The 15,237-nt window shown below is 41.0% G+C and overlaps 1 protein-coding gene and 1 pseudogene across 5 annotated transcripts in view; both read right to left on the bottom strand.

The window, feature by feature from the left end:
* Positions 1–15,237, bottom strand: part of CARD8 (caspase recruitment domain family member 8) — a 51,199-nt gene that overhangs the window by 8,367 nt on the left and 27,595 nt on the right. For 3 of the 5 annotated variants that reach the window (XM_023507932.1, XM_023507934.1, XM_023507933.1), the window contains exons 10-11: positions 7,950–8,075; positions 908–1,049 (exon numbers count right to left, since the gene is read on the bottom strand). In XM_023507932.1, the coding sequence (XP_023363700.1) occupies positions 908–1,049; positions 7,950–8,075 (268 nt within the window). Of the gene's footprint in view, positions 1–907; positions 1,050–5,624; positions 6,361–7,949; positions 8,076–15,237 lie in introns of those variants that run through there. The other 2 variants (XM_023507936.1, XM_023507935.1) reach the window with 2 other exon arrangements.
* On the bottom strand, positions 5,620–6,269 carry LOC100965155 (annotated as a pseudogene).

The following is a 15,237-nucleotide window of genomic DNA, read 5'->3' as shown; positions in this document are numbered from 1 at the left end:
AAAAAAAAAAAAAAAAAAAAGACATTGATTTTTGCTTCATTTGTAGATTTTCAAACAGAGGGTGGCCTTTGCAAGTATTGTAGATGTGTGGGTATGGGGGTGTGTGTGTGTCCATAAATTCAAAGACCTATATGCAAATCTTTGGCAAGTTTCCTGGGAGTTCCCACTTTGTGAAATTATGTTTATGATGTTGACTTTGAGTGAAAGAATAAAACATTTTATAAGCTTTTTCATCAGATTGTCTAAAAGAATATGACACCCCAAAATTAAGAAGTGTGGGTATAGAATTGATTGTTAAATTGTGCAGAAAATGGAACTAAGGCCAGTGGCTCATGCCTGCAATCCTAACACTCTGGGAGGCCAAGGCAGGTAAATTCCTTGAGCTCAGGAGTCAAGACCAGCTTAAGCAAGAGGGAGACCCTGTTCCTAAAAAAATAGGTGAGCATTGTGGTGGGAGCCTATAGTCCCAGCTACTCAGGAGCCTGAGGCAAGAGGACCTCTTGAGCCCAGGAGTTTGAGGTTTCTATGAGCTATGATGCCATGACACTCTACTGAAGGTGACAAAGTGAGACTCTGTCTCAAAAAAAAAGAGAGAGAGAGAGAGAAAGACAACGAGGAACTAAATTGTCTCTATGTTCCTTTTGACTATTAGAATCTCCTGTTTTTACACCCTGGATAAGAGTTTCCATTTTCACAACCCTTCCCACTCCCAGGCTCCCTCTTCTTATAAAGATAAGATTGTGTCTACCTTCACTTTGCTCATGTTGATTATGAACTGACAATGGACATATTTTCCTCTCTAGAGTGAAAACATACAGACTTTCTTGTTTGATCTACTTTGCTGCACACAAGGGTGGAGGCATGACTTTTCCCTCTCCAAAAATGTCAGCCTCACCCCTTCACCTACCTGGCTTCACCACAGTGTTCCAAACCAAAGACTTCTGTCTTTCATCAGTAATTTCAAGTTGAATTGGTTCCTTCATCTGCCCAGCATAGAATTTAGAGAAGGGCTGGATTTCTCTGGGGCTCCTATAGGACAATTTCAACTTCTAGAAGAAACACAGCACTTGACTTGAATCAGTAAAGGGTAGAAATGGGCCCCTATAGTGACCTGCCCAACAGGACAAAACCCTGTTTTCTGCACAATCTCATAGCTGGTTGAGGGGGAAAGAGATGGAGCAAGGTCATTTTAAATTTACAATATTAGGAAATGTTTTTATTCTATGAAAGGAAGAGTAACCTGGTTCTCAAAACATGATTAAGAGAAAAACTATTGGAGCTACTGACTAAATAGGAAAGAATTAGGTTCTGAGGCCCCTCATTAATGGTGCCACCAGGTCAGACTCTGAGATTCTACAGAGAAGTGAGCAGTCAACGGAACTTCATCAGGTTTCTGTCAGCCACTCTGGAAAGCCAAGTATCAGATATGCCATTGCGCTTTCAGGTCCCTCTCTCTGCTCTGCACACCGCTCCCAGGGTCCTAAGAGTGGCTGCCTTCCAGAGTGGGCGCTTATCTCTTAAATAGGATGGAATTAAGAAAAGTTAAGCTAATGCAAATCTATAGTTCCTTTAGGAAAAAAGTCCCACAGCTCTTGGAAAATAAATAAGAATTTACATATTGTAAGAGGTAAGATTTTTGGTTCTAAATCTTTTTAAATGGAAGATGACTGTGAGGCAATTTTATCTTGCTCAGGATTATTACTTCATGTTGCAATTGCCATTTCTTATTTCGTATTTACTGTATTATATTCTTGTTGAAGGAAAACTCTGTCTCATTTATCTCCATATTGCCAATGGTTACGGAAGGTCCTGCCACAACCAAGAACATATCTTGCCTGAAGGACAAGCAATCATCTAGAGAAGGCAGCCCCTGCTTAGCATTGATTGCTACAGAATTTATCAAGGAAACTGAGAAATGGAAGCAGAGCAAGATCTGGCACTTAATTAGATTTCTCTGCTCTAGTAAGCATACTTAGAAAAAGAGCACTGAGTTGATGCTTGCAAAAAGCCTTATATCTTGTTACCTGTTTGACTTTGGAAAAATCATGTTTCTACTTTAGCCTTAAGTTCCAAAAAAGAAACAGAGAAATTTTAACATTCAATCCTCTTGCTTCTCCCCACACTTAGTCTTTTGTTCTTAGTACTCCTGAGCCCTGAAGCAGAAAAAAAAATCTAACAACATTATTGTGTATCATGCTGTTCTGAGTATTCTGTGCAGGGCAGGTTTGGTCATGGCAAATTTCCTCAGTGGAAATTTTTTGTTTTGGTTTTGATTTTGGTTTTGGTCTGGAAAAGATTTAATTTCTCTGTCAATTGTGACTGTTGTTCTGTTTAAGTCAATTGAAGATGGGACTCCAATTCCTTCTAAGTTTCTGATGAGAAATCTGTAGTTAGCCTAATAGAATTTCCTCTGTAGGTTATTAGATGCTTTCATCCTACTGCTTGCAGAATTTTCTCCTTCATTTTGACTTCAGCCATATTGATTACTATGTGTCTTGGAGATGACCTATTTGCTATGAAACTTTCCAGTGTTTGAAGTACATCTTGTATCTGTCTGTTTGAATTTCTTGTGATACCAAGAAAGTTTTGCTCAATAATTTCTTCAAATAGATTTCCCATGTTTTTTGTTCTTTATTCTTCTTCCTCATGGATACCTCTAATTTGAATGTTAGTTCACTTCACATGGTCCCATATCCATATCAGTGATTTCTTGGACATTTTTATATCCTTTCGTACCTCTTCAAATGACTGGCTTACCTCAAAAACCTTGTCTTCAAGCTCTGAGATTCTTTATTCTTCTTGGTTTAGCCTGTTGTCAAAGCTTTCTGCTTTGATGTGAAATTTTCTAAATGATTCTTTCATTTATTTAAGTTCTGTTATATCCTTTCTTATGGTATCTAACTCTCTGGTGATTTTCTTTTAAGAGTCACTAACTCTTTAGTGACATTCTTTTCATTGATTTCCTGAAACATTTACTGGCTTCTTTTTCTTTTATTTTTTTTCTAAGACAGTCTCAAGCTGTTGCCCTGGGTAGAGTGCCATGGTATCACAGCTCATGGCAAGCTCAAACTTTTGAGCTTAAGTGATTTTCTTGCCTCAGCCTCCCAAGTAGCTGGGACTACAGGTGCCTGTCACAATACCCAGCTATTTTTTTGTTGTAGTTGTCATTGTTTTAGCTGGCATGGGCCAGGTTTAAACCTGCCAGCCTCAGTGTATGTGGCCAATGCACTACCCACTGAGCATGGGCGCTGCCTGGCTTCTTTTGTTGTTTTTCAACTTCCTCCTTAATTCCATTTATCTTATTTGCTATCATATTCTGAACTCCATTTCTGTCATTTTGGCAATTCCCTTGTGTGTGGAGTCCACCACTATAGCTCTATTGTGTTCCCTTAGGTGATGTTGAGTTATTTTGCTTTTTCATGTTGTCAGGGTTCCTTTGCTTGTTTCTTCTCTCAGTTCTGGGTTAATAGTCCCCCTGTTCTCCTTTGCTGGGGACTCTCTTTAACTAAGTCCAGGAATGACAGCTGCTCAGGTCTGGGAAGTCCTGAGAGAAGTAATGGACCTTGGGGAGGTTCTGTTGACCCAATGATAGTGGCAAGCACTCAGTATTAAGGTTTTGACACAACTAGGAGTCTCTAAGCAAACTCTGGAGTCTTGAGGGTAGAGTCATAGGCCCATTGGGGCCCTGGAGCTAGAGGAGAAGAGGCCCAGACTCAGGCACAGCAAGAGCTACAGAGCTAACTCTGGGGATTTTAGTATTAGAGGCACATATATGGGTTCTGTTCCACCAGAATTAGGACTGCCAATGCCTAGTAATGCAGGCAGGGGTTTGTTTTAGCAGCCCAAGGTCAGCTGCTGGTCAGCCATGGTGCTCCCCCCAAATCTAGTACTCCAGGCTTCCCAAGTGGTGCCTGTGGTATCTGGAACTCCTCCTCTGTTTAACTCCCACACCAAGGAGGAGAAATGCTTGGCCCTATTCACAGGGCACAACAAGGGAAGCATCTGTTCCCTCTTCAGCCCACCAAAGGTAATGCAAAGGCTTCAGCTAGAAGGCTGGGTACTAACCAGACCTGGGTCCATGCACCAGAGTAATCAGAGTGGTGTAAGTTGCATAAACCTGAGATTGGCAGGTACCAGATCTCTACTGCACCTGCTCTCCAGTGAGATGTCTCTGCACAGACTCTGGGAAGCTCCCTTGTCATCCAAAGGTCTGAAGTGGAGAAGAGAGATCCATTACAGATCAGCTGCGTGTAACTTTAATTTCTTTCCTTAAAAGCAATGTCCCCTCATGTTAATTCTATCCTGCTACCTTCACCTCTTCCCAGTAGTATGAATTGTCTTGAGATCTCCAGATTAATCTTTAAGATGGTGAGTAATACAAATAAGTAAGAGTCAGCTGTTTAATTGAGTTGGTAGATGCTGCAATGAGCTATAGAGTTGTTATCCCTGTTGATGGTAAATGCTTGCAGGAAAAAGCCAATAGCAAAGATGTTCTTTTGCACCTGCAGTAAGCTCTAGTCTCAGGCTTTGAGAGGGGTCCTGAATCTCCCATGGGGTTGCTTGTTCTCCATCACAGCAGAGATGGATGGAGAAACAAGGTTGTACATGAACACAGGTTAGACTGGGTGAACATGGAAAGCTTTGCAAAGCTATGGCAGGGCTCAAAGGTTGTTTATCCAGCTTCTAGGGGAAGCTACTGGGAGGAGGGTCAAGGCAGGCTTTCAAACCAGGAAGGCTGATTTTGACAAAGGGGTTGTAATTCCCCATCTGGCTGTTGTGGATCTGCCCCCATCTGCCCCTTTTGACACCCCTGCCTCCCAGTATCCTTTACAAACAGGTGCCTAAACGAGCCACACTCAATTGTTATGGCACTATAGTCTGTGATCTACTCCACCAGAGGACTCACCCCAGTCCAACAACATATCTTTCTTTGTGGGAAGGATGGGTGCTCCTCCAGATCTTCTTATCTTGGACTCCGACAGTGTTTCCCCACAGTTCTGCCCATGTGAGCTCCCTTACTTCCTAAGTCCAGTTCCCAAATCTCCCCTGTGTCTCCAGGCAGCACACTCAAGTCCTCTGGGCATGGGGTCTTGCCTCTGTGTCTGCCCCAGTGACATGCATATCCAGGAAATGCCAGTGGGCAGGGAGCTGCCAAATCAGACACCCCAGGTCAACTGCAGATCCTCAAGGGAAAAGACATGGGCTCCCCTCTCTGTGGAAACCTCAGATTTGAGTATGCACCAGCTGGGGAGAGGCAGCCACTCATCAAATTCTATTTCTTTGTTTTTAGATATTTGAAATACAACTTTATTCTGATTCTAAACAAAAAGGAATTGGAATGAAAATGACAAGATTTTACCACTGGATATTGTGATGTGACTATAGCAATCTTATATTTGAAATTCAAGAAGGAATTGACTGCGTTCCAAACAGCTAAATATGCAGGTCCAAACAATGAAGATATTTTTTTAAACTACTACATTCACTCCAAAACCCATTGATCTCCTTCAGCATCCCAGATGAAGCACATGTTCTGCTTAGGTAGATAATAAAGTGGCACACACACTGCACTGCTGACGTCACAGGACCGCCTCTAAAACTAGACTTTTGACACTGGGCTCCAGCTTCATTCTCACAGATCATGATCCTGATCCAGGAGAGCAGTTGTCTGAGCAACCTCTGAGTCATGTTCATATTGTGCTGCCAAAGCTGAGTGGGGCAAGAGCAGGCATGGCAACAAGTTAGGGTCTCCAGTGAACTTTCTAGCAGGCCAGAGGAAAGGCTTTTCAAAGTTGTAGTTACTTTTGGCAGAAATGTCAAAATAGGGAAGATTATTCTTTCACTGAAAGACAACAGATTCTGTCTTCACTTTCCTGTCCTTAATAGCCACTTTGTTTCCACACATCAAAATAGGGATGTTTTCACATACTCATTACGCCAATTAGGCACGTTCTTGTAAGTAACTCTTGATGTTACATCAAACATTATAATGTTACACTGGGCTTGTTGTAATAACCATCTCTCAGTCCACCAAATTTCTCCTGGCCAGCTGTATCCCATACCTTGAACTTGATGGGTGATGGGTCCTCTGTTAGTGTAGAACACAAGGGAATGGACCTCAACGCCTAAGGTGGCGACATACTTCTCAAATTCACTGGTCAAGTGGCATTTCATTAATGTAGTTTTCCCAGTTCCACCATCACCAACCAATACAAGCTTGAACTGGACTTGGGGCTCTCCCTGGGCAGCCATTGCAGTGTCCTTCCAGAAGCATCTCCACACCTGTCCAACTCCACTCACCAAATTCTTGACTCAAGCTGCTCTCCCAGGCTTAGTAGGTGGGGACAGGGAAAGCAGAGGCTAAACAGAATGGAAGAAAGACCACTATCCAGCCTCTAGAATCACTCTCCTTAGAGGATAACCTTGCACAGAACCTCTGGATTCCTGCAAGTTCTCCCCCACAATCCCATGGTTGCCACAGTGCTTGAGCTTATGGGAATGGACAAGCTTCCAAGTAATTTGGTAGCCCAGTGAATACCAAAGGAATGTGGGAAGGAGAAAGAGATCCTCCTTTGCCCTTTCCCTGGGCTTTGAGCCTCTCTGCATTTGGTCCTCACCAATATCTTTTTTTCTTTTTCCTCTTCTTTATCTATTTTATAATTTTCTTCTGTGAGGTCCCCAGAAGGCTCCAGTTCTTCCTTCTCTGATCTACACCTGAACTGAGTCCCATCTTCCCTATCCTTCATCTAAAGCCCTTCCTTAGCTCTGGGATAGTCCCATAAGCAATGTCTATAGTCAGCCATCTTGCCCCTCCACCCTAAAAAAAATTAAATTTTGACACTTTATTCTAGAAATGGCATATTGTGTTGGAAAATCTCATTTTTTATTGCTGAGAAATTATATGGTGAGAACTCTCTGAAAACCTACTGGTAAATAAAATTATATTAAATTGGTTACTACTCTTTGCCAGGCAGGCCCTTGTATGAGAACTTATAAGCAACTACATGTTGGATAATAAGGAAGTACTTCAAAAAGCATTAGAATTTTAGCTACATAGCATATTATTAATAAAATAATAAATATATAGGAATAATTTAAATTCACAGAAATACAGATCTGACAATTAAGTTCACAAACTTGCCACTGTGCACTTACCTATAGCTGTACAAATAGCTTGGTAAGGTTTCATAACCTTGGTATATCAGTGTTTCACAGCTGTTGACATGTGGCTGTCTTACTGAGTGGCATTCATTCATTGTTGCCTGTTTTTATGTGCCATTGCAAGAATGCCACAGCTTGAATTAGAACAGTGAACAAACATTAAATTTCTTATTAAATTTGGCAAGAGTGGAAGTGAAATCTGAGATTTGTTAATCCAAGTTTACAGGGATAAGGCCATGAAGAAAATGCCATTGTACAAAGGGAAGGTGGACTAGGCACTGGCATCAGTACATAGCTTCCCAAGGAGGGTGCTTTGAAGGAGGTGCCTATAGTGATATTCAACAATGAAGTATGTAGCACTTTTTCTAGGATGAGCTTAATTATCAGACCTTGTATACAGTAATATCTACTTAAAAATACATAAAATATATGATATAAAATTATCTCTTCAATCAACTACCTTAACAAATACATACTAAGTGCCTTAGTTAGGCAAGATGCCATGTATAAAAGAAAATATAGCAGGTAAATGGAAATTTCAGCTTAGTAAACTAAATGTATAATTTTAACCAGAAAATAAGTATACCAAATACTAAGATGTGACCTCTGTCTACACTACTGCCTTGGAAGTATATGATTAATACTATCTTCCTGCATTTTCAGTTTTATACAAGAGTGTGTTTATGATTAATAAACAAAAATGTTGCATTTTGCCAAGATTCTTCCATTTGTTTCAAAAAATATAAAATACTATGAAACCTGCTGAGTTAGATTTAAATTCAACCAACCTTGGGAATTATTTCCAGGTGAGCAGGACCAGACACAATATAATAGGAACCAAAGTACAGGGGTTCCACTGGGGGTGAAGTCTGCAGACGCATACCTTGGAAGTGTTCTTCTTCATTATCTATCATCTGAGGAAGGAGCAGAAACATTAGAAAGTCAAAAAAAAGTAGGATAAGCAAAAGTGACATTAAATGTTATCCATATATTTTATTAAAAAGCATGCATGATATGATTCAATTGATGTAAAGATGGATAGATAGGAATATGTCTCTATGCACAAAGAGATGAACAGTGGCAGCACCTGCGGCTCAAAGGAGTAGGGCACTAGCCCCATATACCAGAGGTGGCGGGTTCAAACCTGGCCCCCAGCCAAAAACTCCAAAAAAAAAAAAAAAAGAGATAAACAATAAAATTAATGATATTTTACTGGTGGATATCTCAGAGCCAAAGGACATTGTATGAGTATAAGCTTATTATAAATTCCTGTATATTTTGATTTTATTTACAATGTGGAGAGATTAGGTGGGCACTTAAGAAACTAGAGAACAAAGAGGCTTCCCTTCAGTGCCCTAGCAGGGAACCAGTAGCTCATCTGCCTGTGTGGATCCATCTATGATGGTCAAGGATAGAGCCTTTACTTCTCCTCATTCACAGGGTGCTGCCACATGGATGCTTTGCCACCTGAACAGATACAGGCACAAAAAAGAACAGATAAGGAAGAATGATATCCCCTCTGAAAGCCCAGCAACCAGAGCATAAAAAGATACCTCGGAACTATCTGAGCAGCCACCAAAGACATAGAATAGATCTCAAAAATAAGACAATAATCACCTTTGAGAAGGCTCATGTACAACTCAAAAGAGACTATGGAATTAACAAGCAAAAATTTAAACTAAAAACAATGGTCGTAGGTGGTGTTATTTAGTTCAGTTAGTAGGCATGCTTAGGATATAGTGACTGGGAAACTTCCAAGGGGGCACTGGGGACACTGGTGATGTTCTTTGTCTTGAACTGGGTGCTAGAGACACCAGGGTGTCCACTGTGAAAATTATGGAGCAATAAATTATTTACATATTTTATTAAGTGTAAAATATCAGTAGATATATTTGAATGAAAGGTCAACCCAGACTTAAAGCTGAATTAGGCCTAGCAGATCAAATGAAAGAAAAATTTTCAATTGTGTTGATCCAAGAGATGAAACCATGATAGGGAGAAAGCAGAGAAGGGATGTAGGAAGCTATTCAGAATGGATCTCACATATGTTAATAAAGAACATCAATTCCAGAGGATAAAAACACACTGATGAAGGAAAGACATGATATATGATGCTATCCCTAAGGAAGAACTATTATAAAGGAAGGTATATATTTAATTTAAATTATAATAACATATTTGAACTAAAATAACCAAATGCCAGTATAACATTGGTAAAGTTATCATCATGAGTGGATTTCTACAAATGCTAAGAGACATGCTAATGTATTTATTAACTTTTGTTTGTCATAGTCTTTATCATTTTGCCTATAGCATAAACATTCCATGTAGCATCTTTTTGTTGGTTTTTTTTTTTTTTTTGAGACTGAGTCCCACTCTAGGTAGTGTGCATTGACATCATTGTAGCTCACAGCAGCCTCAAACTCCTGGGTTCAAGTGATCCCCTTGCCTCAGCCTCCCAATCACTGGGACGACAAGCATGTGCCACCATGCCCTGCTAGTTTTTCTATTTTTAAACTATTTTTATATTCAACAGTCTTTTAGTAAAGACAGGAGTCTCACTCTTGCTCAGGCTAGTCTTAAACTCCTGAGCTCAACCAATCCAACTGCTCTACCTCCCAGAGTTGCCAGAATTACAGATATGAGCCACCACTCCCAGGCCCATGTAGTATATTTAATTAGTATGTTTTTGTCTGTTGTGTTCATCCTTAAAATTTTAAGGCACATAATAAACTTTTATTGAATGGATAAATGAATTTATTTTTTTTTTTTTTTTGAGACAGAGTCTCACCTTGTTGCCCTTGGTAGAGTGTTGTAGCATCATAGCTCACAACAACCTCAAACTTTTGGACTCAAGCCATTCTCTTGACTCAGCCTCCCTAGTAGCTGAAACTACAGGTGCCCACCACAACACTGGCTATTTTTTTATTGTTGTTGCAGTTGTCATTGGTGTTTAGCTGGCCTGGGGCAGGTTCAAACCCACCAGCCTCAGTGTATATGGCCAGGGCCCTACCCACTGAGCTACACCTACCACCTAGATAAGTGAATTTCTCAAGAACACCACTGTTGAATAGAAATGTAAAAATACAAGCCCCAAATGTAATTTTTGTTTTTAAAGCAGCCACATTTTTCAAAAGCAAAAAGAAGATGAGATTACTTTCAGTAATACATTTCATTTAACCCAAAATCTTATCATTTGAACAAGTAACCAACATAAAAATAAATGATATTTATGTACTTTTCTTCATATTAAGTCTTCAAAATCTGGGTATATTTAAATTTCATAATACATCTCAATTCACATAATCAATAGCCTCATGTGGCTATCATAATGGATTGTGCTGCTCTTCAAATAAGAAGGGAAAGTTCTCAGAGCAACAACAGATACATTGAAAGGGAGTGATGTGGTTTATGTTCTAGGTGTAACAAGGATCCACTCAAGTGTCTAAGCCAAGGAGTAATGTGAGTAATCTTTTTGTAGAAGATCTCCCTATTTCCAGATTTTAAAATATACATAGTAGATTAAAAAAAAAAATGGAACCCAATGAAATAAGCCTGAAAAACTTAGTCATGTTTGTAGCAAAAGATGACAAAGGAATGGACCAAAGCCCACAGAGACACTGAAGGAAATGAAACTGGTTCAAGTCATATTATGAAAATAAAATTCATCAAGATTGATGATACATTTGATGTAGAGAGGAAAGGAAAGGGAGAAATCAAAGATGAATCCTGGATCATGGTTTGAATGACTCAATGAAATTTGGTCTTATACCCTGAATGGGGAAGAGTGTTGAAAAAATAGTCGGGAAAGAAAGTCAAGTCAATATACAAAGTTAGATATGGCAAATAAGCAGCCAAAAGGAGAAGCAAACTAGACAGTCACAATTTGGAGCTCTGAAGAATGACCAGCACTGGAAATATGGATTTGGAAATCTTCCTTTGCCTGGGCACAGTGGCTCACACCTGGGAGACCAAGGCAGGAGGACTGCCTGAGCTCAGGAGTTCAAGACCAGCTTAAGCAAGAGCAAGACCCCAGCTCTACTAAAAAAATAGGAGAACTAGCTGGGTGCCATGAAGGAGCACTTGTAGGAGCTACTCAGGAGGCTGAGGCAGGAGGTCACTTCAGCCTAAAAGTTTACAGTTGCACTGAGCTATGATGATGCCACAGCACTCTAGCCTGGGCAACAGAGTGAGACTGTCTCAAGAAAAAAAGAAAAGAAAAGAAAAGAAAAAGAAATATTCCTTTTATGGGAAATTCAGTTATGGTACTAGAAGAATTTACTAAGTCCATCAGTGAATACAGAAAGGAGAGTCCAAAATGCAGCCCTGGGAACTCAGCATTAACAGAGGGGCCCAGAGAAAGAGCCAGAGGAGTAATGTGAAGAGACAGAACCATCACAAAGGTGAGGGTTGTTTGAAATGACACACTAGAGTTGTTGGATGCAGTTTTCCCTACAAAGGGGAACCAAAATTACAAATAGATACTCATGCCTGGAAGAGAATACAACCCAATGGAGAATTCATGAGGAAACCAGGAGGCACAAAAGAAGGAAGTGAAACATCAACTTGCTCAAGACTGGCCAGGAGCTCAGAGGAACTTGGAACTACTGAGAAGTGACAAGAGGGAGGGTTTTGGCAGCAGCATCCCAGCTTCAGACTGCAGTCTTTGGCACTGAGACTGCCTCTGCCCTCCCCATGTGGAGACCTCAGTGCAGCAGCAATTGCCCAATACACAAACATTACATCAGAGGCTCAAGGACTCCCTTCCACCTCTCTGTCAGGGCTGGCACTTGCATTGGCATTCAGGTGCCTAAGCGCAGCCCTCCCTAGTCTGGTTATGCCCAGCTTCACCACCCCCTCCTACAGGGAAGACAGGACTCAGGCCCATGAGCACTCCAGGCTCAATTCACCAACTAGAACTCTACAGCACTCCTCTGGGTTAAAAATATCAAGCATATACCTACTACCACCACTGCAGCTGACTCTTATCTATGACAACCACCTACTGGCCCAGAGGTCACATGTACAGTCCATTATGATATCTGCTGACACAAATACATAGCACTCAGAATGAGACACGCCAGCACCTCTGCCAACACTTTCACCCATGCTACCCTGGCTTCTCAGGAGGTTATGAGACCATTCACCCATCTGATACACTGCTACTACAACCAGTATTAGAGAAAGCCATCACACTAAGAGTATTTATCACCAAGAAAATCATACAGAGTCTTTGCTACTGAACACACCCAGCAGCAAAGCCAAACAGCCCTACCCAGCATACATCATAGTCACAACTTTAAGAAAAAAAGTCAGGACTGCAGCCAGCTTTTTACAGAAGCTCCCATCCAGAAGGAGGCTTAAAGGACAGAATTTTAGCAAGGGAGTTGATGGTTTGGAGCGGAGCCAAGAGAGAAGATTGAAGAGCGCACTTCAACCTACCTGAGGTGAGCTGCAACCCCAAAAATACAATCAAAAGGTAGAAAATCCACCACCAAGCGGACAGAAGTCCCCTCCCCCACAAGAAGGGCTCGCAGTTTAATCCGTGCAAACAAACGAGCACAGTTCAAACATCCTCCCACTTTATCCCATGGGAAAGACCCCCTAAAAACTGGACCTCCTACCCCCTGCTGGCATGCCATGGAACCCTCCTGCAAGACATAAAACTGTAAAACTGTATATATTCCCCACCCACAACATTGAACTCTGAGGATTACCCACCCACCCACCCTGAGATCTGGAGGTTTGTTACCTATGGAGTCCAGATTCTTGGGCATCTCCTTGAGAGAAGTGGAGGGGGAAAGGGCTGGTGCTACTCTGTGCTGACTGTGGCACAAGAGTGAGGAGAAGAAAGTTGGCTCGGAGGAAGCCTTACAGCAACAGTGGCATCCTGAGCTATGACCTGACGCCAGTCCATATAGGCAACCCCCATCTCTCTGGGCAACCAGAGGTTCCAGACAGCAGCCACAGGAAGAACGGACTTGGTAACTTGGTAACTTTCGTAAGTAAAGAGACCATTAGCACCAGCCCTCAGGGGGCGGGGGAGGGGGCGGGTATAGCTGAGACAAAGGTAGTGGGCGGGCAGAGGCTGGAATTGACACCTGAGTGTAAACTCTAATAGTTTGCTGCCCAGAGCTGAGTTTCTCACCAGCTCTAGCAGCCTCTGACTTGCAGAAGAATTTAGACTGGACAGAAGATGTGAGGCTAGAATGGCAAGAACTTCCAAAGCCTAAATTCTTCCCCTGATGGACTGGACTCAGATTTCCCAACGAGCACCTCGCCCTCAATGTACACAGTCTTATTTTTGAAACTAATTCATAGCTTTTATAGGAATGTCATAACCTAATTATAGCCTTAGAATATGGGAAGGGGGTGGGAGGGGGGGTGAGGGTGGTGGATGGGGGAGTGTGATTGGTGGGGTCACCTCTATGGTTAATCTTACAAGGGTATAAATGAATCTTTCTAAAAGCAGAGCATGAATGTCTTGACTCAATAACTAAGAAAATGACATGAAGGTTATGTTAACCAGTTTAATAAGAGTATTTCAAAACGTATATGAAAACAGCACACTGTACCCCATGATTGTGTTAATGTACATAGTTATGCTATAAAAAATTTTTTAAAAAAGAAAAGAAAAAAAATCAGTCATCCTGCAATGAAGTGACTGTTCCTCCAAATGTAAAGAAATCAGCATAATAATTCAGAAGTATAAGGTATTACGATGTCCCCAGAATAACACAGTAATTATCCAGCAATGAATCTTAAGCAAAAAGAAATCCTAAAATGCCAGATAAAGAATTGTAAATATTGACTATAAGCAGCTCAATGAGATACAAAAGCGACTTGAAAATCAATACAAAGAAATCAGAAAATCAATTCCGGATATAAATGAGATAGATATCTTTAAAAAAAAAATGTAACTCCAAAAATGAAAGCTTCATTGAAAGAATGACAAAATACATATGAAAGACCAAGCAGAAGAAAGAATCTCAGAACTTGAATACAGGTCTTTTGAATAAATCTAGTCAGACAAAAATAAAGAAAAGAAGATTGGACAAAACCTTTGAGGTGTATAAGACTACATTAAGTAACCAAACTTACAAATTGTCAGTATTTCTAAGAAAGAAGAAAAAGTAAAAGGTTTAGAGAATCTATTTAAGGAAATAATTAAGAAAAACTTAACAAGTCCAACAAGAGATTTAGAGTTCTAGATACTGAAGGCCCAATGAACACCAGAAAATACATTGCAAGACAGGCTTCACCATAACATACAGTCATTACACTGTCTAAAGTCAACATGAAGAAAAAATCAGCAAGACAGAAGCATATGTCACCTACAAAGGAAATCCCATCAGAATAACTTCTCAACAGAAACCTTACAAGCCACAAGAGATTAGGATCCTATTTTCAGAGTGCTAAAGGAAAAGAAACTTCCAGCTAATATTATATCCTGCTAGAATAAGCTTCATAAATGAAGGAGAAATTAAGTCTTTCACAGACAAGAAAACACTGAGGGAATTTATCACTACTAGACCACCCCTACAAGAAATGCTGAAAGGGGTCCTAAACACAGAAACAAAACGTGGGTAATAGCCATCATAAAAACACATTAATGAAGGCTCGGTGCTGGTAGCTCAGCGTCTAGCGCGGCCAGCCACATAACAGAGCTAGTGGGTTTGAACCCGGCCTGGGCCTGCCAAACCACAATGACAACTACAACCAAAAAATAGCACCTGTAGTCCCAGCTACTTGGGAGGCTCAGGCAAGAATCACTTAAGCCCAAGAGTTTGTAGTTGCTGTAAGCTGTGATAACTATCGCACTCTATCCAGGGCAACATAGTAAGACACTGTCTTAAAAAAAAAAAAATTAACTTGTAAAACTCAGATCTTGGCTCCACAACTATGGCTCAAAACGGCTAAGGCACCAGCCACATACACCTAAGGTGGCGGGTTCGAATCCCCAGCCTGGGCCGCCAAACAACAATGATGGCTGCAACCAAAAACTGGCCGGGCGTTGTGGCGGGCGCCTGTGGTCCCAGCTACTTGGGAGGCTGAGGCAGGAGACTCGCTTGAGCC

The sequence above is a fragment of the Otolemur garnettii genome, unplaced genomic scaffold (assembly GCF_000181295.1).
Source record: "Otolemur garnettii isolate 467f Iridium unplaced genomic scaffold, OtoGar3 scaffold00211, whole genome shotgun sequence".
Lineage (NCBI taxonomy): Eukaryota > Metazoa > Chordata > Mammalia > Primates > Galagidae > Otolemur > Otolemur garnettii.
Note: the sequence above shows the minus strand (reverse complement) of the source record. Positions and strands in the feature narration are given on the sequence as shown.